Source organism: Trachypithecus francoisi, unplaced genomic scaffold (genome assembly GCF_009764315.1).
Source record: "Trachypithecus francoisi isolate TF-2019V2 unplaced genomic scaffold, Tfra_2.0 Lachesis_group19, whole genome shotgun sequence".
Classification (NCBI taxonomy): domain Eukaryota; kingdom Metazoa; phylum Chordata; class Mammalia; order Primates; family Cercopithecidae; genus Trachypithecus; species Trachypithecus francoisi.
Window position 1 is genome coordinate 19951154 of NW_022681464.1, and position 22099 is coordinate 19973252.

The 22099-nt window shown below is 38.7% G+C and overlaps 1 protein-coding gene across 2 annotated transcripts in view; it reads left to right on the top strand.

Moving 5' to 3' along the window:
- Positions 1–8973, top strand: part of RPRD1A (regulation of nuclear pre-mRNA domain containing 1A) — a 77939-nt gene extending 68966 nt beyond the window's left edge. Inside the window, exons 7-8 of one of the 2 annotated variants that reach the window (XM_033177953.1) lie at positions 5495–5693; positions 8200–8973. In XM_033177953.1, the coding sequence (XP_033033844.1) occupies positions 5495–5644 (150 nt within the window). In that variant the 3' untranslated portion in view covers positions 5645–5693; positions 8200–8973. Of the gene's footprint in view, positions 1–5494 lie in introns of both variants that reach the window. The other variant, XM_033177952.1, reaches the window with a different exon arrangement.
- The last annotated feature ends 13126 nt before the right edge of the window (positions 8974–22099 follow it).

Here is a 22099-nt window from a genome sequence, read left to right on the forward strand (position 1 = left end):
ATGCTTGATTGCAATGGTGTAATCTCAGCTCACTGCAACCTCCATCTCCCAGGTTCAAGTGATTCTTCTGCCTCAGCCTCCCAAGTAGCTGGGATTACAGGTGCCCACCACCACACCCAGCTAATTTTTGTATTTTTAGTAGAGACGGGGTTTCACCATGTTGGCCAGGCTGGTCTTGAACTTGTGACCTCAGGCGATCCGCCTGCTTCAGCCTCCCAAAGTGCTGGGGTTACAGGCGTGAGCCACCGCGCCTGGCCCTAGTTACATTTATTTTGATGTGTGAGTCAAAACCAAAATGAGCACAACAAACCTGTGATTGCATGGATATTATTTCTTAGAATGAAGATGTTAAAAAATGAGTTGATTTAAATATTATGTAAATAGTGTAAGTGAGTCGTGGTAAAGAACATTATGAAGGATGGTAATTAATTGAAGTTTGGAAAATAGTGATTAAAAGTTGGGAGAGGTGGTATGAGGAAAATTTCTGGGGTTCTGAAAAAGCCTGTATCTTGATCTAGGTGTTGGTTACACGGATGGATACACATATATACTAACTGAAGTATCTTCTTAATAGTTACGAGTTTTATGTTGTGCCCCAATTTAAAAACTTTAAGTAGCTTTTGACTAAAGATGGGTAAGATGGAAAGAAGAGCAAAATTTGTAGTAGAGGAAAAACATGCAAAGTTGCTTTTCTTTGCTGATCTTATTTGTAGTAGAATAGATACTCAGTTACATTCCTTTTATTTACATTCTCTGCTTTCCAAAAATAATTTTTAAAGGCATGTAGCTAAGTCAATATAAAGAAATTGCTGGCCGGGCGCGGTGGCTCAAGCCTGTAATCCCAGCACTTTGGGAGGCCGAGACGGGCGGATCACAAGGTCAGGAGATCGAGACCATCCTGGCTAACCCGGTGAAACCCCGTCTCTACTAAAAAATATAAAAAACTAGCCGGGCGAGGTGGCGGGCGCTTGTAGTCCCAGCTACTCGGGAGGCTGAGGCAGGAGAATGGCGTAAACCCGGGAGGCGGAGCTTGTAGTGAGCTGAGATCCGGCCACTGCACTCCAGCCTGGGCGACAGAGCGAGACTCCGTCTCAAAAAAAAAAAAAAAAAAAAAAAGAAATTGCTTATGAATGTTGGATATTGAATGTTTTGCTTATGAATGTTGCATTTCTTAAGAGATACATATGTATATACACGTGTGTGAAAGAGGTTTAACCATTCAAATGATAGAATTTTTTCCCTCTTTTTTGACATTTCATTCATCAGTTTTTTAAAAAAGTGTTTTCTATATATGTGATATGTGAATGGTCAATAGGATGTTAAAGCAATACATTGTTACATGGTCAGAAAATAGTGAAAGTTTAGATATGAGAAAAGTCACTGGGGAAGGTTCAAGGTAGAGTTTGGGATTTCAGCTGGCACTTGGAAGTATGGAAAGAAATTGGAATCCTGGACAGGTAAAGGAGGAAAAACTTGAACAAAAGATTCTAAATAGGAATTTTTACTGTATTTGACTTTAAGGGAATTTTGTTCATATTGGGCTTAATATCATAAAAATTCTATATAGTTTAAAATAACTTTAATATATTTGCTGTAGTGGCCATACATTATTTGTAATCTTAAATACAGGTATTTCTTTCTATTTTATTTTATTTTTAATTTAATTTTATTGTTTGAGACAGGGTCTTACTGTGTTGCCTAGGCTGGAGTGCAGTGGCACAGTCATGGCTTATTGCAGCCTCGACCTCCTGGGCTCAGGTGACTCCCACTTTAGCCTCCTGTGTAGCTGGGACTACAGGTGCATACCACCCATGTCTGGATAAGTTTTGTACTTTTTGTAGAGACAAGAAGTTTCACCTTATTGCCCAGGCTGGTCACAAACTCCTGAGCTCAAGCATTCCACCCACCTCGACCTCCCAAAATGCTGGGATTACAGGTGTGATCCACTGTGCCTGGCCAGTATTTTTAACCAAGTTGCATCACAGTGTAGATAATACTACACTGTAAAATAGTACCCTTATATTATAAGGGTATATAATATATATATAAGGGAGCAGTCCTGCTTCAAACACCACAGACTCTTGCCATTCTTACTGAGTTTTCATAGATGTTCTTGCCAAATTTTAGTATATTCAAATATACTATTTGCTACTCTGCAAAACATCTCAAAATGTTTTTGGTTGTATCTTTTTGAATAGCAAATGTATCATTTGACCAGAAATAACTAAGATCTATTAATTTATTCATCAATTTTGATGTATCAAAATCAATTATGTTACATGGTGCCTGGTGTTAATGAACCTTGAGCAGTTTATGTTCAGTTTTTAGTAAAAGTTGGAAGATTTGTTTTACCTAAAGGGAAACCAGTGTGTTATCTTCAGTTTTTAAAGCCTGTTTTCTTATCTATGGAACAGGAATAATGATGCCTGTGTTTTATCATTTTCGTGAAGATTAAGAATTATGCAAAACAGCTTTGATAATCTGGGAAAATGTTTAATTTGTCCATCAGACTTTTTTTTTAAGTTTTGATTTTAGAATAATTTTAGGTTTACCAAAAAACTATGAAGAGAGTATAGAAAATTCTCATACACTTCACATCCAGTTTCCCGTATTGTAACATCTTGCATTAGTATGATACATTTGTCATAAGTAGTGAACCAATATTGATACATTATTGACTAAAGGCCATACTTTATTCAGATTTTCTTAATTTTTACCTAATGTCCTTTTTTCTGTTCCAGGATCCCATCCAGAATATCACATTAGATTTGGTTGTTTTGCTTCTCTTGGGTGTGACAGTTCCTCTGACTTTCCTTGTCTTTGATGACCTTGATAGTTTTCAGCACTACTGGTCATGTCCCTCAGCTGGGATTTTCTGATGTTTTTCTCACAGCTAAAGTGGAGTCATATGTTTCAGGGAGGAAGACCGTAGAAAGAGAATGCCATTTTCGTCTCATGTCTAAGGAAATACTGTCAACCTGAGTGATAGTGTTGATAGGGCCTTTATCACATGGCTTAAGTATTGTTTGTCATTTTTCTCCTCTGTAAAGTTGATCTTTTTTCCCTCCTTTTCATACTGTACTCTTTGGAAGTCAGTCATCACGTACAGCCTACACTTAAGAAGTGGGAAACTTCAAATATGAAATGCTGTAGGTGAACCTTTTTCAAATATCAAATTACAATGAATTTGTTATTGTAGTCTTTTATAAGGTCTTAGAGAGCAGGCCGGGCGCAGTGGCTCACGCCTGTAATCCCAGCACTTTGGGAGACCAAGGCAGGTGGATCTCCTGAGGTTGGGAATTCGAGACTAGCCTGACCAATATGGAGAAACCCCGTCTCTACTAAAAATACAAAAAACTTAGCTGGGCGTGGTGACACATGCCTGTAATCCCAGCTACTCGGGAGGCCGAAGCAGGAGAATCACTTGAACCCAGGAGGTGAAGATTGCGGTGAGCTAAGATGGCACCATTGCACTCCAACCTTTGCAACAAAAGCAAAACTCCGTCTCAAAAACCAAAAACCAAAAAAACAAAAAACAGGTATTCTTAGTTAAGGATAATTACTGAGTTATTCAGATAATGGATGTGAGTGGTATTGTTCTTGAAGGGTTGGATTATAGTTACCACATCCAAAGCATCTGTTCAGCAAGCCAGTATTTTCATAAGAAAAAAGTGGGAAACTTTCCAAATACATGCTCACTTCTCTATCCTGGTATCTGCTACTCTTTTACTGCTCTTTCCTTTTCAACATTGGTGACATTTCTGCATTTTGCTATTAGCTCACTTCTCTTCCTTCCTGTGTGTACTGTGATTCTTAACCAGGAGAGGGAGGGGGGTCATGCCATCTTTTGGGTGGACACATTAGAATCATGGGAGGTAGTGTGGTATGATGGAAAAGATAGAAAATCAGATACATTCATTGTATGTATGTTTTTACTAAAACCACAAAAAATAAAGTTTGACAAAATCTTGGCTCATGGTAGATGTGCAGAAGAGTAGAGAAGGGAGGGGCAAAATGATTGAGAAATGTTGTAGATTATTTATATAAACCTAAGTGGCTCATACTCTTCTCTTGGTTTTAGCTAGAATTTGTCAGTTATAAAGCCTAAATTGTTATTTGTAGCTCAGAATACTGTAATCACATTTCCAAGTGTCTACTAGAAATCCCATGGACAACGCACACTTAACATGCTTAAAAATGAACTCTGTATCCTTCTCCAAAGGAGTTTGTGCCCCTCTCTTTGCTATCTCAGGTGACAGCCCCGATATCCACCTGCTTTTGAAGCCTGAACCCTCATTATTCCTTACAGCAGAACCACAACTAATTCCTGCTGATTTTTCTTTCTAAACATTGTTTTAGTCTTTGAAATTAAGGTATTATGTACATATAATGTAGTTTATAAAGGACATTGCTCTATCCTTACTACTGTTGGTTTGGTTCAGGCCCTAGTCCTTTCTTTCCTGGAGAGTAGCCGTAAACTCCTAGCTGGGTTTCTTCCTTAGGTGTTTCCTCATCTATACACTTGCTAGGATGGTCCTCTCAGGACTTACCTGTGACATTTGGAAAGAGCCTGAATCTCCATGCACTGTGGTAGTAGTGAATTGCCATGGACATATCTATTTTACTGCCTGCTACTTCCTTCAGACGAAATCTCTGAGTCAGGACCATGGAACTGAGATGGGTATAGTGGGAAACTTTTCTCTGAGTGATACCCTGCTGTGGGTGCTGAGCTTTTGGAGGAGGAGAGGGGTGCAGCAGCCTGAGGCTATCTTGGCTTGCCTCTTCTTCTGTGGAGCCACCTCCTCATGAGTTGGAGGTGAGGCTTATCAGGTCCCAAGTATTTTCAGTCCTCCATGCATAAGAAAGAACTTCTTTTCCAAGAGTGGGGCTGGGCAGGAGGGATTCCCCAGGCTCTTACCTGCTCTATCTCAGGACTTAGCTTCAGCACCAGGTAGCTGGGGTGGGATGAAAGGCACTCTTTCTGGGAATAAAGCCCTCCTGCTGGGAGTTGTAGGGAGAGTGATCCTGTATTCTTGGCTGCAGCAGTCTGGAGTGGACCCTCCTTGCTTAGATGGGAGGGCACAGGAAGGGAGCAGTCCTGCTTCAAACACCACAGACTCTTGCCATTCTTACGGAGTTTTCATAGATGTTCTTGCCAAATTTTAGTTAAGGTTTGTGAAAATAAATATGTACTTTTTCTTGCCCAAACTCAAGAATAACTGAACATCTTACATGTCGAGGTTAAGCATATTAATGTTAGTCTTCTTTCTACTGGTGTGAAGCAACAGCTAAAGATTGTGGTTTTTCTTAATAATAATAGTTACTAGTTATGTATTTCCAAAGCTCATCTTTTGATGCGAAAACTCACACTGGAATAACGTTTTTAAATATGGCATTAACTGAGTATATACAGTACCTGACTTGATGTAGGTCATTATTAGCTAGGAAGTTCTTTCAATCCCTGAATGCTAATGAAAGTGGTTTGATGTTACAGGAGTACAAGCGCAAGCTAGCCAGAGTTTCCCTGGTGCGCAAAGAACTCAGGTCCCGGATCCAGAACCTGCCAGACTTATCTCGATTGCCCAACGTCACTGGCAGCCACATGCACCTGCCCTTTGCGGGAGACATCTACAGTGAAGATTGATGGACCAGCCTCTTCCCAGGTCCCAGGACTTTGCAAGAGATGGAGACAGGTTAGGTGGATAGTCCTGTAGTGTTATTTTTGTATATTGTTGAGAAAGAAACACTAACAAAAGGAACAATGAGTAATTTATAAAATTGTTTAAAATGTTGGTTTGTTTACTATTTTATTGGTAAATTAACATAATTTGAACAAAGTGATGAATTGTGTGTATTAATAAGCTCACAAATAGTGATTATTTTCAAAAGATCTTTTTGTAAATTTTTTTTTTTTTTTTTGATCCGGGGCCTTGTGAGAAATCCCTTGTTTCTATTTCTTCAGGTATTTTCAATTGTTTTTCTTTATTTTCTTCAGCATCTAATCACTGTATACTATGTAATTCCTAAAGGGGAAGAACTAATTAGGAGTTGATTGAGACTTTATTATGGTATAGTTAGGACTTGATTGTAGAAGGGACTAAATGTTCCAACATAATCTTTACCCTTCTCCCCAAACAAAATATCTATTCTGTGTCTCTACATGCCTTTGATTCCTTAGAGGTCGGTAATTTAACATTCAACATAGAAGTCACTTTGAGGGGCAGATGAAAGTCTAGAAAACTGTTCCTTAATAGCATTGTAAAAGTTCCATTCCAACTGCCAGTGTAGATTTTTAAAATGTTAAATAGTGACTCCCTTGATTAAGCTGTGTGTAATTATTTGAGTAGATTAATAATGAAAATACTTTGGAAATAACATAAATTTTGACATTCTACCAAGAGGACAACTTTGGTTCTGGAACTGGTTTCAGTTTGTCAAATCAGTTTCCTTTTAACATAATCGATCCCTTTAACAAAAAGCCATCTATGGGATTAAAAGACACATGAAATAATGATACTTTTATTATTCCCTTACTCATATAAATTTAAAAAATAGTATTTTTAGCTCTAATAGCTCAAGAACACAATATTCGTTAATGTTCAGTAAAGTAGCCTGAGACATTTTAAATGTTTCCTTAAGGTTTTGAATGACTGTATATTTGGCAGTTAAGCAGTGCCACACTACAGGGTAGATATGGTAAATTTTATATTTGTATATTTACAGTTACCAAAACAAATGTACTTTTACCTTTTATTTCTAACCCTGTGTGTTAGAGCAGTTGCATGCTCTCCTGCTTTTAAAAACACGTTGTTAAGCTGTGGATTTGTACTTAATAATGACTTAGGATAAACGTTTATTTTCATTCATTGCTTTACATAGTAGACATTTTTCTTCTCCTTGTAAGTAGATTCAAATTAGGTAGTCAATAAAACATCTTGAAAATCCCACAAGCCAATTATGTCTCTCTAGTCTGAATGGCTTCATTGTTTCTTTCTCAGTATTAGAAATTATAGTTAAAATGAATTACATATGAAGAAGGCAGACATTTATTTTTAATAGCCTAGTAGTTCTGCAAATAGTTCTTCTAACAATTTGACCTCTTTCCAAAACAGAGACACATATAAGTAGTGCCCCTCTATGCACTACTAATAATACATGGCTTATTCCAAAGTTTTTTAGTCAACTTTTGGGACTTGGGGTGCATTTTCTCACAGAAAGAATAGTAGATTCCCTAACACTACCGCTGATAGCTCACCTGGGAACTGAATCCACTTAACCATGAATGTCCTTTACTTGTAACGCGGTTCACAGGTTACTAATCATAGATCCTGACCAACATTTGTAACACCGCTCTAAGTAGAACACAGCATGCAGCAGCCACACTCACACCCTGGGATGTCTGCCTGTGCTGTGTACCTCTGTCCCTAGGTGTAGGAAATTGAAGAAAAAGATTCAGCCAAGTGGGAAGGTGACAACTGCACAATTATGAAACCTGGTTGTACATGTTATGAAAGTATACTAAGTTTTTACTAATGTGAAAACAAAAACTTGTATGTTAACTTATTTTCAATCTCTTGACCTTATTTATGATCTGCTAATGTGGTGATTTATCCATTCAAAATATATATATTTTTTCCATTTAAAACTAATTTATAAACTGTACTCCTGGGAAGATTTGAAATCTTTTAGAAGTTTGTTGAAATATTTTCACCATTTCAGACAGACTTCTGACTTAGATACTGATTTTAATGCCAGTATCTGCTCTAAATATTTATGATAAAAATGCATTATTTTTTTAAAAAGCTTGATGAGATTTGTGATAAGTGATAGTACTCAAAAACCTGAATCCCACCCCTCGACCAATCCTCCACAAACTTCAGTTGTTGGTTAACTTATTAACTGAACACAGACAATACAGTCTGATTTAGAAGTCATCTTTTCAGCCGTGTGATAATTTACATGGTAAGCCTTAGCAGCAAACGTTCTTCCTAAAAGGAAGACTTCATTTTCTCAAGAAATGGGATTAGTTGGGGGTATTATAATACCAAATTGTAAATCATGAGCATTTTCTCCACTGTGTACCTGAGGCAAATCATGCATCTTTGAGTGCAGTTTGGTCTGGCCCCTCAAGAGAAAAGCATGGTGCCGTAGGGCTACTATGGTTTGAATGGATACCATCACTCTTTTCTCCACATACAGTGCAGAGAGCTGTCTGGAGTGGCAATCTGAACAGATTCCCGGGTGCTCCTTCTCTCCTTCCATCACTACAGTAAGTAAAAGGACCAAAGAGGGGAACCAGGAATCAGAGAATCAGCTGTGCTCAATAGGCAACCTCCCTGTCCAGATGCAGCTATTTTGGTATCTCCTCTCACATGCACTCTGAATCAGGGTTTTTCTATAAGAAATCTTTCAGAATCAGCAAAAGTGGGGATGACCCAGACATCTTGATTTGCAAAATCACAAAACTAAGTTGTCAATTATCACTGTAGATGAGCAGCTCATCTTTTTAAAGTATAGTTACTGAACTGATTCTGAGAAATCTTTAGAGAGAAAAAACTCAAGAGTACAAATATAACTGATTGGGAAAGTTAGAATGTCCTTTTTGAACTTTTCATTAAAAAAAGTTACATTATCTGAAATAACATAAAGCTACTAAACTGCTTTGTATTCTATTAAGACATAGCTCCTAAAGATGTAGTCTTGTTTCATAGTTGTTGCACTATATCAAAGCTTAAAATGTAAGCCCAATTCTTCTCTGTATAGAAAGGAAACATTGTGTTACTTAATGAATTATTTATACAGAGCATTTGTTGCCAACTGTTGTTCCAGCCATCCACACAGGAGTCTGTTTTGAGGTGGCAATAGCACATGGGAAGATGAACTTTCCCTGTTTGTTTACCCGTTTTTCTTTGGCTGTATCTGATGACAGTATAAGATATTCTTAATAAAGTTTTATGTTCTTTTTGAAATGTGTAGGTTGTTTTGTGAATCTCATTCATTGGATATAGGGTGGGGAGGGGAAAGATGAATGGACTGGGAGGGAGGCAAAGCACTGGAAATAATTCTGATGTTATGGTAGAGAGACTGCTGAAGGAGGAGATTACTTGGCCAGTAGTTCCCAAACTTGAGCGAGCATCAGAATTACCTAGAGCCAGTTTGTCCAACCTGTGGGCTGCACGTGACCCAAGACATCTTTGAGTGTGGTGCAACAAATTTGTAAACTAAAACATTAAGAGATTTTTTTTTTAAGCTCATTTAGCTATCATTAGTATATTTCATGTGCGGCCCAAGACAATTCTTCTTCCAGTGTGGCCCAGGGAAGTCAAAAGATTGGACACCCTTGACCTAGAGGATTTATAAACTACAGAGAGTTGGGCTCCACTCCCAGAGCTTCTGATTCAGTAGGTCTGGGGTAAGGCCTGATGGTTTACAGTTCAAACAACTTGATGCTGATGCCACTGGGGTTACGGACCACATTCTGACAACCACTGCTCTAAACAAATTCCAGGTAACGAGATAATAAAGTATGGTTTTTACAATTCATTATATAGCAAGTTCCTTATGGGAAAAGAACAAGACCACATATTCTTTTCTGGTCCACTGCTTAGTAGTGCTTTATTAAGTGCTTTTGAGTGAACAGATTCAATTGGTACTTTGAACCTTCTGGAGCCTTTGCCGTTTCACCACTCCTTGAATTTAAAGCAAAATTGAAAATACTAGAAATCTGTGAGAATCTCCAGGGCAGTGTTTGCCATAATTTTTGATAAACTCAGTTGGAGCATTTACAAAAAGGATACATACCTAGTGAGAAAATTTTCTGTGATTCTTACCATCTAAAAAGTTGGGGAGATGCAGTCCTCTGGCCAGTACCCCTAGTTCTCTATTCCTGGGTGGCATCTGGTCACTTTATCTGAATTCAGATACTTCCCATTCCCATCCACTTTTTTGTCTCTGCAGTAGCAGGTTTTATACAGTGGAACCCATACCCACAGATTCTGTTTCAGAAGATTTGGGATGGATGCAGAAATCTGCATTTTAAACAAGCTACCCAGATGATTCTAATGCAGGTAATTCATAGACTGCACTTTGAGAAACATGCCCTACAAAGCAATGTATGGTCTATAACAGATAATAATGGTAGCTCACATATATGGTACTTAACTGTGCACCAGGAACTGTTCTAAGCACCTCACTTATCCTTTGTGGTAAATACTCTGATTATTCCACTTTTATATCTGGGCAACGAAAATAATTTAAGTTGTGTGTGACTCTGCACGAGTAGATGGTGAAGATGAGATTCAAACCTGGCTCGAAGTTTGACTCCAAGCTGGTGCTCCTTAACCACTACATGATGCTGCCTCTTACACTGATATGTTGTGTTGCAGTTGTACCATCACCGAGTCTACATTTTGCATAACATTTCATGTGATAGTGAAATTAACGTTATCCAAGTATTCAAACTGAAAAGCAAGACGTCAGCTAAACGCACTGTTGAAGGATGGGGGCTTGTGGGAGGATACTTTTTTTTTTTTTTTAGTTGAAGTGTACATAGCAGGGCTGGGTGTGGTGGCTCACGCCTGTAATCCCAGCACTTTCGGAGGCTGAGGGTGGGTAGATTACCTGAGACTGGGAGTTTGGGACCAGCCTGACCAACATGGAGAAACCCCGTCTCTACTAAAACTACAGAATTAGCCAGGCGTGGTCCACATACCTGTAATTCCAACTACTTGGGAGGCTGAGGCAGGAGAATTGCTTGAACCTGGGAGGCAGAAGTTGTGGTGAGCCAAGATCGCGCCATTGCACTCCAGCCTGAGCAACAAGAGTGAAACTCGGTCTCAAAAAAAAAAAAAAAAAAAGTATATAGCCATATATACATATGGTAAATTTTAACCAGTTTTTTTTTTTTTTTTTTTTTTTGAGACGGAGTCTTGCTCTGTTGCCCAGGCTGGAGTGCAGTGGCCGGATCTCAGCTCACTGCAAGCTCTGCCTCCCGGATTCCCGCCATTCTCCTGTCTCAGCCTCCCAAGTAGCTGGGACTACAGGCCGCCCGCCACCTCGCCCGGCTAGTTTTTTGTATTTTTTATTAGAGACAGGGTTTCACCGTGTTAGCCAGGATGGTCTCGATCTCCTGACCTCGTGATCCGCCCGTCTCGGCCTCCCAAAGTGCTGGGATTACAGGCTTGAGCCACCGCACCCAGCCAATTTTAACCAGTTTTAAAGGTACTCTGGAATTAAGTACATTGACATTGTTGTGCAACCATCACCACCATCCATGTCTCGAACTTTTTCATCTTCCCCAACTGAAACTCTGGACCCTGTAAACAATAACTCCTCACACCACCCTCCTCCCCAACCAACCCCTGGCAACAACTGCTCTCCTCCTATGAATTTGACTTCTAGAAGTACCTCACATAAATGGAGTTATAAAATATTTGTTCTTTTTAGGACTGACTTATTACACTTAATGTCTTCGTGGTTCTTCCATTTTGTACCAAATGTCAGAATTTCCTTCCTTTTTAATGCTAATATTCCATTGTGTGTATGTGTACACCATGTTTTGTTCACTCATCCATTGATGGACCCTTGGGTTTGCTTCCATCTTATGGCTGTTTATGAATAAAGCTACAATGAATGTCAGTGTACAAATACCTGTTTGAATCCCTACTTTCATTTCCAATTGTTTTTTTCAAAGCAATTATTTGTATTCACATCAACAAAGCAGAGTCAGAGTGAACTATTACTAGGGATATTCTAGACAAAATATTTCTTCCAAGCCAGCAGGTCTGTTAGGCCAGTAGTATTAGCTTCAGCTGGGAACTTGTTAGACGTGCAAATTCTTGGGTCCCCAGACTTACGGAATCAGAAAATCTGAGGCTGGGGATCAGCAATATATCTTTTTAACTAGCCCTCTAGGTAATTACGATGACCACTTAAGTTCCAGGTCTGTTTTGGGAACCACTGTTCTGGGCATCCGACATGTTACCTCAAATAGACTTCTTCTCACATATGGCAAACCTTTAGAGGTTTTAAAAGGACTTTTTTTTCCAACAAAAGCAATTGTAATAGCAGGCCTTCCTGACAAGCCAAAAAAATGCTTTTCATCTGCCTTATTGTTAAGTTGACACGTGCGGGATGTGCAAGTTTGTTATTGTTACGTGGGTAAACACGTGCCATGGTGGTTTGGTGCACCTATCAACCCGTCAGCCCGCATGCATTAGCTATTCTTGCTGATGCTCTCCCTCCTCATCTTCCTTATTTTAAACTTAAGAACCCCGTTCTCCACCTGGGCAAATTCCTCTAATTTTCTTATTTCATTTCTCTGTCTAGCACAGTTCTTATGATTCTTCTGAGGATGGGAGAGTGAAAGAGAAACAGAAATGCATTTTGGGGTCTGACCATCATCTGCCTTACCATAAAAGACTCAGTAGCCCTTGGTATGATTATACCACCACAGGTTTTTTGGATGACATAAAAAAATGGAAACTATTTTAATGGCTCTTCGATAAATGGATCATGGACTAAAGTAGAATTTGCAATGAACCATAGAATTATACATATATCTGAGTTCTGTGCTTCATGGAAAAAGTATAAAACTGAAATTTTGAATTAATGTAAATTATATTGTGGTCCAGAGCCATTAAGTTTATTCAGATATGTCTTTAAAAATTCAGTTGTACAGGTATTGTTTGGTTAGTTTTATCATCTTTTTTTTTTTTTAATAGAGTTGGGGTCTTGCTATTTTGACCAGGCTGGTCCTGAACTCTGGCCTCAAGTGATCCTCCTGCCTTGGCCACCCAAAGTGCTAGGATTATAGGTGTGAGACACCACACCAAGCCAGTTTTATAATCTTTTTAAAGTCATATTTCTTTGTTCAGTGAAGGAAATCTCATGTTACTTAATGGAAAAACAAGATAAGTGAGAAATTTTAAGAAGTTTAAATCATACATTAAAACATGGCTTTTTCAAAATACTGTGTTAATATTTATTGTCTTTTCTAGCTCTTGATATTTAAGTTATAAAACCTTGTATTTTTATAGGAAAAGTACAAGATTAGCAGAGTGCTCACAATGCTATTTGATTCTTTTAGAGGTATTTTTGTATAATTTCATTATACTGCCATAAGGTGGGAAGTGGTGCCTGGGCTGTGGTTTTGTGATTTGAGTTGCTAGGCTGCAGCAGAAATGTGGTAAACTGCGGGAGGTTAAAGTCTGTTTGCATTCTGCATTCTGAGCTGGTGTTTGAGTGCTGCAGGACCTCTGGTGAGCTTCATGTCCAATTCCTTGTATCCCTGTAGAGCTAATATCTGTGGATGCCCAAGTATAGGCAGATGTCATCGGTGCTTAGCATTTTCCCTGTTTGAGTTTCTAGTATCTTTATGTGTTGGCTAGCATGATGAAGAAAGATTGCAACTTCTCTCTAGTTTCTGTCTCTTTGCTTTCTTGCTTTTATATCCATTGATGAAACAGAACAGTTATAGTTGTGGTAAAATTTTATACTGGTAGCATAAAGCACCATCTTTTTCCACTTGAGCATAATTTTCCCTCCAGGAACCAACAGGAAGCTAACTGCTAGTGATGAACTTATTGATTGGTTAAAATATAATTTTAACCAGTTTTTGCAGTATGGCATAAAGTTTTGGGTTAGAAAAATCTTTTTTTTTTTAAGGGCATCTCTTTTGAAGAATACCACTTAGAAACAGAAAGCTTAATTTTTTAAAATATAGGGAAAGTGTTTTCAGAATATGAATGTTTTAAAAAACTGTATATTTTTAATATTTAAATTAGTTTATAAGTTCTTATAAAGTGAAACAACTGCTTTTTTAGATAACCCAGGGGAATAGTTAAGCAATTTTATTTTCAGCTGTTATCTTAATTGTAGTCATATAGGAAATAAAATATTCATTACATATATTTTTGGCAGTTAATAACCTTTGAATACTGTAATGAGGTTAGATACAATGAACATATTTTCAAGTGTTTGTTATCTATCATTTTACAAATTCTAAATACTTTTATTACGGAAAGTTATTGCCATCATTATACATCATTTGGTTAAAATATTCTTCAGTTTCATTTTGGTTTGGACTCTGATTTGGCTTCCATCTTTGTTATAATATATATTACTTAGAACATTCATAGTGAACAGTAAGAGGATCATGCTCTTTGAGTTTGTAGTTTCCTAAGAATACCCACTGCAGAATTCTTCCTCAGCTTTGCAGCATTTTATGGACCTAAGTTACTTAGTATATTGCGTGGATTTAGATAGCTTCTGTAAGCACTTTAGAATTCCTTCATTCTGTACTAGAAATCTCATTTGTTTTTTAAATACGTTAAAGATGCACAGACTTCTTTATATGCTACTTAATGAAATTAAAATAGTATTTTATATCTTCTAAAAATCCTCCACACAGTGTACTTTTGTTTTCCGAAGGATAAAATTGAAACATGACTTCAATAATTGTTTGCAGATGTGTTCTGATTTAAAAAATAATCTTAGTCTTTAGACATACATACCATCTGAACTTATCAATAAAAGCCAACAAAATTTAGTTATAAACTCAAAATTGTAGCATCTTCAGTTCTCTTTACTTTGGACAATAGTGTATCAAAGAACGCTACAGATTTGCATTGTGTCTGAACCCATGCCGTCATCCCTTCAGAGAAAGGTGACAGGTGTCTGCCATATATGCCCTTCTCATCTTACATTCCTCTGTCTCTTGCTTATGGCCCACATCACTAATTCTATGAAGCCTGACTACAATCAGCACTCCAGGTAGCCATTACCAAGTTGACTGGAGTTGGAACAGGAGTTAAAATACATTTCTTTGCCATCTGTCTAGGTGAAAAGTTTGATGGGTTGCTTTCAGCTTCAAAAGTGGTGCCAACTGAACTATAGTGAACAGTACGAGGAACATGGTCTCGGCTTTTGTGGTTTCCTAAGGGTACCCATTGAAAAATTCTTCTCAGCTTTTCTGCGTTTTATGGACCTGAATTGTCAGAAGTCCAGTTAATAAGTCAGAGTATCTAAATAAACACCTCTTATCCATTCAATATAGCAAGAATAGTTTCTAAGGTTGTTGAATGGATATGCTGAGCCTTTACTATGTGGCAGACATTATAGAAGCATAAAGGATTTAAAGATGAGTGAGATACAGCTTGCCCTCATAGAACTCAGAATTTAATGTAGGAGACAGATGCTTAAATAATGTGATAAGTTCTACACAAGTGGTGTGAAAAAGTTACACAACACTGAGGAAAGAATGGTTGGTATCACAACACTGAGGAAAGAATGGTTGATATCTGTGAGAAATAGATGGATAGTGCTTTATAGCTCTAGGAATGACTATGTACTCATTTCTGAAGGTTGATCAACTGACCATGGGTCAAATAAACAATGAAAAAGACTTTTAAAAGTTCTTTTTTGAAAACCTGTCTCAACATACTGAATTAAATGAAAATTAAACAGGATGAGACACTATATGTAAACATACTTTTTGTAAACTATAAAGCACTACCAAAAGTTAGTGCTGTGGCCAGGTGCGGTGGCTCATGCCAGTAATCCCAGCACTTTGGGAGACTGAGGCAGGTGGATCACAAGGTCAGGAGATCAAGACTATCTTGGCTAACATGGTGAAACCCCATACCAAAAGAAAAAAAAATAGCCAGGCGTGGTGGCACATGCCTGTAGTCCCAGCTACTCGGGAGGCTGAGGCAGGAGAATTGCTTGAACCTGGGAGGCAGAGGGTATAGTGAGCCGAGATCGCGCCACTGCACACCAGCCTGGATGACAGAGTGAGACTCCACCTCAAAAAAAAAAAAAAAAAAAAAAGGTTCGTGCTGTTAATGGTCTTTGCCCAGTGTAAATCTGAAAGCATCAAATGAATCTGAATGCATGTTAAGTTTACATGGTCAAGCTTAGGGTAGGTCTGTTGGAAAGGGTAAGGCTTTAGAGAGAAAAAAAATTTTTTTTTTTTTTTTTTTTTGAGGCAAGGTCTTGCTCTGTCACCTAGGCTGGAGTACACCTAGGGCTAGTCTTTTTATACGAATCACATACGATTCTATTTCAATACCAAGTATCAAGTATCATCCCCTGGTGTTTCCCTGAGGGTATATGAAGAACAGTAGCTAGTACTATGATACACTAAGACTGACAGGGAGAATTATTTAGATCTATATGCTATAAATGTAATTCCAAGATATCAAAACAAAAATCCAAAACACGGATACTTAATACCACTACCCAATTGTCCCACAAGCTTTGTGTGATCTTTTCCTAAGTCCAGAATGAAATAATGCAATAACTAATTTGAAATACATATGATCTATTGATACGTTATTTTATTATATCTTTAAAAGTTAAGGATTTTAAAACATGCTTTAAATGTTGTAAATTTAAACATAATTTGGTATACTGGGGTGTGATTTCATATTAAAGTTGGTAAGAAAATATTCTCTAAAAAGCTGATAGCTCTGAATAGATAAATTTAAAAGCTTTCATATTAAGACCGGGCTAAAAAGGGCTTAAAGTTGAACTGAATATATTGAAAACTGTGTACTTTAAACACCTATACTATTGCATTTTCTTTTGTCTGTTAATATTGACAACTGAGGACTATACCCAAGGTTTGTAAACCATCATTTTGGGATGCCCAATTTATAAAAGAATATGTCAGTTCTAAAAGTTTTGCTGTAATTTCCATCCTTGAGAAAAATAAAAGATTTGGAATTATTTCAGAGAAAATGATTGATTGATTGATTTTTCCTGAGACAGAGCCTCACTCTGTCGCCAAGGCTGAAGTGCAGTGGCCCAGTCTCGGCTTACTGCAACCTCTGCCTCCTGGGTTCAAGCGATTCTTATGCCTCAGCCTTCAGAGTAGCTGGGATTACAGGCACGCACCACCATGTCCAACTAATTTTTGTAATTTTAGTAGAGATGGGGTTTCACCGTGTTGGCCAGGCTGGTGTCAAACTCCTGACCTCAGGTGATCCACCCTCTTCAGCCTTCCAAAGTACTGGGATTACAGGTATGAGACACCACGCCTCGCCTGGTTGTTGTTTCTTGAGCCTCTTTTTTTTTTTTTTCAGATGGAGTTTCACTGTGTCACCCAGGTTGGAGGTGCAGTGGTGCAATCACTGTTCACTGCAGCCTCGATTTCCTGGGCTCAAGCAACTCTTTCACTTCAACCTCCTGAGTAGCTGGAACTACAGGCACGTGCCACTAATTTTAGATGTGGCATCTAAAACCCCTACTCAGATTTTAGAATATCTAAAATTAGAAGTCACCATTGTGTCACAACATTGTGTCACAATTGTGACTTCTAATTTGTCACAACGTTGTGACACGTTGTGACAAATTAGAAGTCACCAAAGTCACCATTGTGTAAAAGCCCCAAAGGGCTGTGTTGAGGGGGAGAATAGTGTCCGCTTTAGAACTAGGGTATGTCAAAGATGATTTTGGCCTCCAGATTGTCATCAACTCTGTCATCCCAGAGTTCTTTGTATCACCAACAAGGCACACCAGTTTTTGTCCCCTCTTGCCGTTTTCCCAATCATTCCTGTTGGCTTTTCTCTCTAATAGGGTTCTGCTTACCCCATCCATCCCTTTCTGGCTGGTGAGGGTCTCCTTTTCATCCTCATGATGGCTACCTTTAACTTACGCTTGCTGGTCCACAGGGTCAGTGGTACTCTGGTCACATGTCCCAGGCTCCACAGCCCATGACTAGAAAAGTAGCCCACGGCTATTTTGAGCTGTCTTCAGGATGCACTGCTGTAGCCAGTAGGATGCATAAGCATGTGACAGGCCCTATGGCAATATGGTGGAGGCCCAGGAAAGCCGTGAAATTAGAGCTGCTCAAAATCTGAGCCTATGTTGTATCTCTGCTGCTTCTCTTTACAGGATTTAAAGCTTAATGTCTACATTAAATTTTAGGTAATGTTTATTTTTTTAAGGATAGATAATTCACATAAAATTTACCTCTTCAATGTGTAAAATTGTGTTTTTAGTATAGTCAGAGTTGTACAACCATGGTCCATCTAACTCCAGAATATTTTCATCACCCGAAAAAGAAACCCCATACTCATTAGGAGTTGCTCCCCATTTTCCCTATCTCTCTGGCAACCACTTGTCTCTTTTTTTTTTTTTTTTTGAGACGGAGTCTCGCTCTGCCGCCCAGGCTGGAGTACAGTGGCCATCTCAGCTCACTGCAAACTCCGCCTCCTGGGTTTACGCCATTCTCCTGCCTCAGCCTCCAGAGTAGCTGGGACTACAGGCGCCTGCCACCTCGCCCGGCTAGTTTTTTTTTTTTTTTGTATTTTTAGTAGAGACAGGGTTTCACCGTGTTACCCAGGATGGTTTCGATCTCCTGACCTCGTGATCCGCCTGTCTCGGCCTCCCAAAGTGCTGGAATCACAGGCTTGAGCCACTGTGCCCGGCCCCACTTGTCTATTTCTGTGTATTTTCCTATTCTGAACATTCCATATAAATGGAATCATGCAATATGTGGTCTTTGGTGTCTAGCTTCTTGCAATTAATACAATGTTTTCAAGGGTCATTCATGTTCTAGCATATATCAGTAATTTTTTATGAGTGAACATTACTATTCCACTGTATGGAAAAACCTCATTTTGTTTGTTCAACAGTTACTGGACATTCAAAAAACACTTAGCTATTTTGAATTTTCCATTTTATGCATATTATAAACACTACTGTCTCAACATTCATATATAGGTTTTTGTGTGGACATGTTTTCAGTTCTCTTGGGTATATGCCTGAGTGGAATTGTTGGGTCATATGGTAACTCTGTTTAAATTTTTGAGGAACTGCCAAACTTCTAAAGTGACTTCACCATCTTACAATCCTAGGAGCAATGTGTGATGGTTCCAATTTCTTTACATCTTTACCACTTGTACTGTGTCTGTGAGTCAGCCTAGGTATGAAGTATCTTTTCATGTATTCATTAGCCATGTTGGAGAACTGTGTTCAGATTCTGACCATCTTTTGTCTGTTTATTATTGAATTTTGAGAGTTCTTTATAATTCTGGATATAGGTCCCTTATCAGATACAAATGCTTCTCAATTTAGGGTGGGTTATGTCCTGGTAAACCCATCGTAATGTTAAAAAATCTCAAGTTGAGGCTGGGCACAGTGGCTCACGCCTGTAATCCCAGGACTTTGGGAGGCTGAGTTGGGCAGATCACGAGGTCAAGAGATGGAGACCATCCTGGCCAACATGGTGAAACACTGTTTCTACTAAAAATACAAAAATTAGCTGGGCGTGGTGGCGTGTGCCTTTAGTCCCAGCTATTCAGGAGGCAGAGGCAGGAGAATCACTTGAACCCAGTGATTCAAGTGAGGTTGCAGTGAGCTGAGATTGCGCCACTGCACTCCAGCCTGGCGACAGAGCAAGACTCTGTCTCAAAAAAAAAAAAAAAAAAAAATCTCAAGTTGAACCATCATAAGTTGGAGGTCATTTGTATATGATTTGCAAATATTTTCTCCCATTCGGGGGCTGACTTTTCACTTTCTTGATGGTGTCCTTTGAACAAAGCACATAAGTCTTTAATTTTTATGAAGTCCAGTTTATCTGTTTTTCTTGTTACTTGTGCTTTTGATGTCATATCTAAGAAACCACTGCATAATCCAGGGTTATGAAGATTTACTCCTGTATCCTCCTTCTAAAGGTTTTATAGTTTTATATCCACACTTGAGTTTTCAAATATTCTTTAGAAATGCCCAAAGACCTTTCTGCCAAATAGAAAAGTCAAGAATCCATGGTGTCCCTCACTTGCAAATGAAGTAATGCGAACAACTTCCCACCTAAGAGTCCTTGTCTTTACTACTTTTTATCTACTTTCCAATCATGTGCTCAGAAAGGACCTTAGTTCTTAGTGTGGAACAAGTAGAACTCATTAAATGTAGTAGTCTAGGAATCTGCAGAGCTTGTGCTGTGTGCTGAACAACAAATTAAGTACTGGGGGTACACATGAGACCACTCAGGTCTGCAAAGAGCTCACAGGTAGTTGGTAATGATCAGAAACAAGAAACTACAGGGTCACCAGAACTGTGAAAAAAAAGTGGCCCCTCATAATGCAGTGGGGTTGAGGCGGAGGGCAGTCTCCAAAGTAGTCCTAAAGGAAAAAGCACACGCAGAGGCCCGAAGCTGACAAGTACATCATATGTATTGAGAACTGCAAAGAGCTCGCTGTGACCGGGTGATCAGGAGCAAGAAGAGTTCAAGAGAAACAGATGTTCTAGAGAGAAGTTAGCCAGAAAGGTAAAGCAGCTACCATAACCATTGTGTTGTGCCAGATGCTGTGGACACAAAGTGAATACCTGGTCTTTTGGTGCTGGCACCAGTTAGCACAATTTCGTTTCATGCAACTATAAGACCAAGTGGTTAACCTTGGCCTTTGAGTATTTTTAATTGACAAATAATAATTGCAGGCCAGGCACGGTGGCTCATACCTGTAATCCCAGCACTTTGGGAGGCTGAGGTGGGTGAATCACTAGGTCAGGAGTTCACGACCAGCCTGGCCAACATGGTGAAACCCCATCTCTACTAAAAATACAAAAGATTAGTTGGGCGTAGTGGCGGGTGCCTGTAATCCCAGCTACTCGGGAGGCTGAGGCAGGAGAATTGCTTGAACCCAGGAGACGGAGGCTGCAGTGAGCCAAGATCACACCACTGCACTCCGGCCCAGGCGACAAAGTGAGACTACATCTCAAAAAAAAAAAGACAAATAATTGTATATATTTATGTGACACAATGTGTTTCATTACATGGATACACTGGTGTAATCCAATCAAGCTAATTAATAGATCCATCACCTCAAACGTTTATCATTTCTTTGTGGCGAGAACATTAAAAAATCCTCTTTTGGCCGGGCACTGTGGCTCACACCTGTAATCGTAGCACTTTGGGAGAGTGAGTTGGGAGGATTGCTGGAAGCCAGGAATTCAAGATGAGCCTGGGCAACATAGTAAGATCCTGCCTCTACAAAAAATAAAAAATTATGCCTTCTTGTAGTGGGAAATGAAAAAAATTAAAATGAAATATTAGCCAGGTGCAGTGGTGTGTGTCTGTAGTCCCAGCTATTCTGGAGGCTGAGGCAACAGGATCACTTGAGCCCAGGAGTTCAAGGCTACAGTGATCTATAATCATGCTATAGCACTCTAGCCCAGATGACAGAGCAAGACTCTATCTCTAAAGGAAAAAAAAAAGCCAAAAACCCTTTCAGCTATTTTGAAATATACATTAACTATAGTCATCATGCTGTATGATAGATCACTGGAACTTATTCCTCTTAATTGAAATTTCCCTTTCCCTTTCTACTCCCCCCACCCCCAACCACAGCCTCCAGTAATCACCATTATATCCTCTACTTCTATGAGCTCTACTTTTTTAGATCCCATGTAAATAATATAGTATTTGTCTCTCTGTGTCTGGCTTATTTCACTTAGCATAATGTCTGCTAGGCTCATCCATGTTATCACAACTGACAGAATTTCTTGCTTTTTAAAGGCTGAATAGTATTCCATTGTGTATATACACATTTACAAAAATCCATCCTTTGACAAGCATTTCTGTTGTTTCCATATCTTGGTTATTATGAATAATGCTACAATGAAATACTATAGGGCAGACATCTCTTTGACATACTGATTTCAATTCCTTTGGATATATATGCAGATGTGGGATCATATGGTAATTTTACCTTTAGTTTTTTGAGGAACCTCCATACTGTTTTCCAAAGTTGCTGTACTAATTTATAGTATCACCAACAGTATGTTCCCTTTTCTAAACAGAAAGAAAATTTTAGTCTCCTATTGAGTGATCTATAATCAGGGATGTTCCAGAGATTTACTTTTGCAATCAAAATAGGAATAAGGTTCAGGTTTTACTAAAACAGTTATGCAGATAATTGTGAGAAAATAGGACCCACTTGATCCTTTTCCTGAATTATCAGTAATGCTATAGACACATGGAAGAAACCCTTCTGAGTGAATAGACCCTCTCATAAAGATCTCAATTCCTTTTTGAAAGAAAATAACATAAATAAAAACTGCTGACTAAAGGAAGAAAAAGTAGTAATGCCACTAC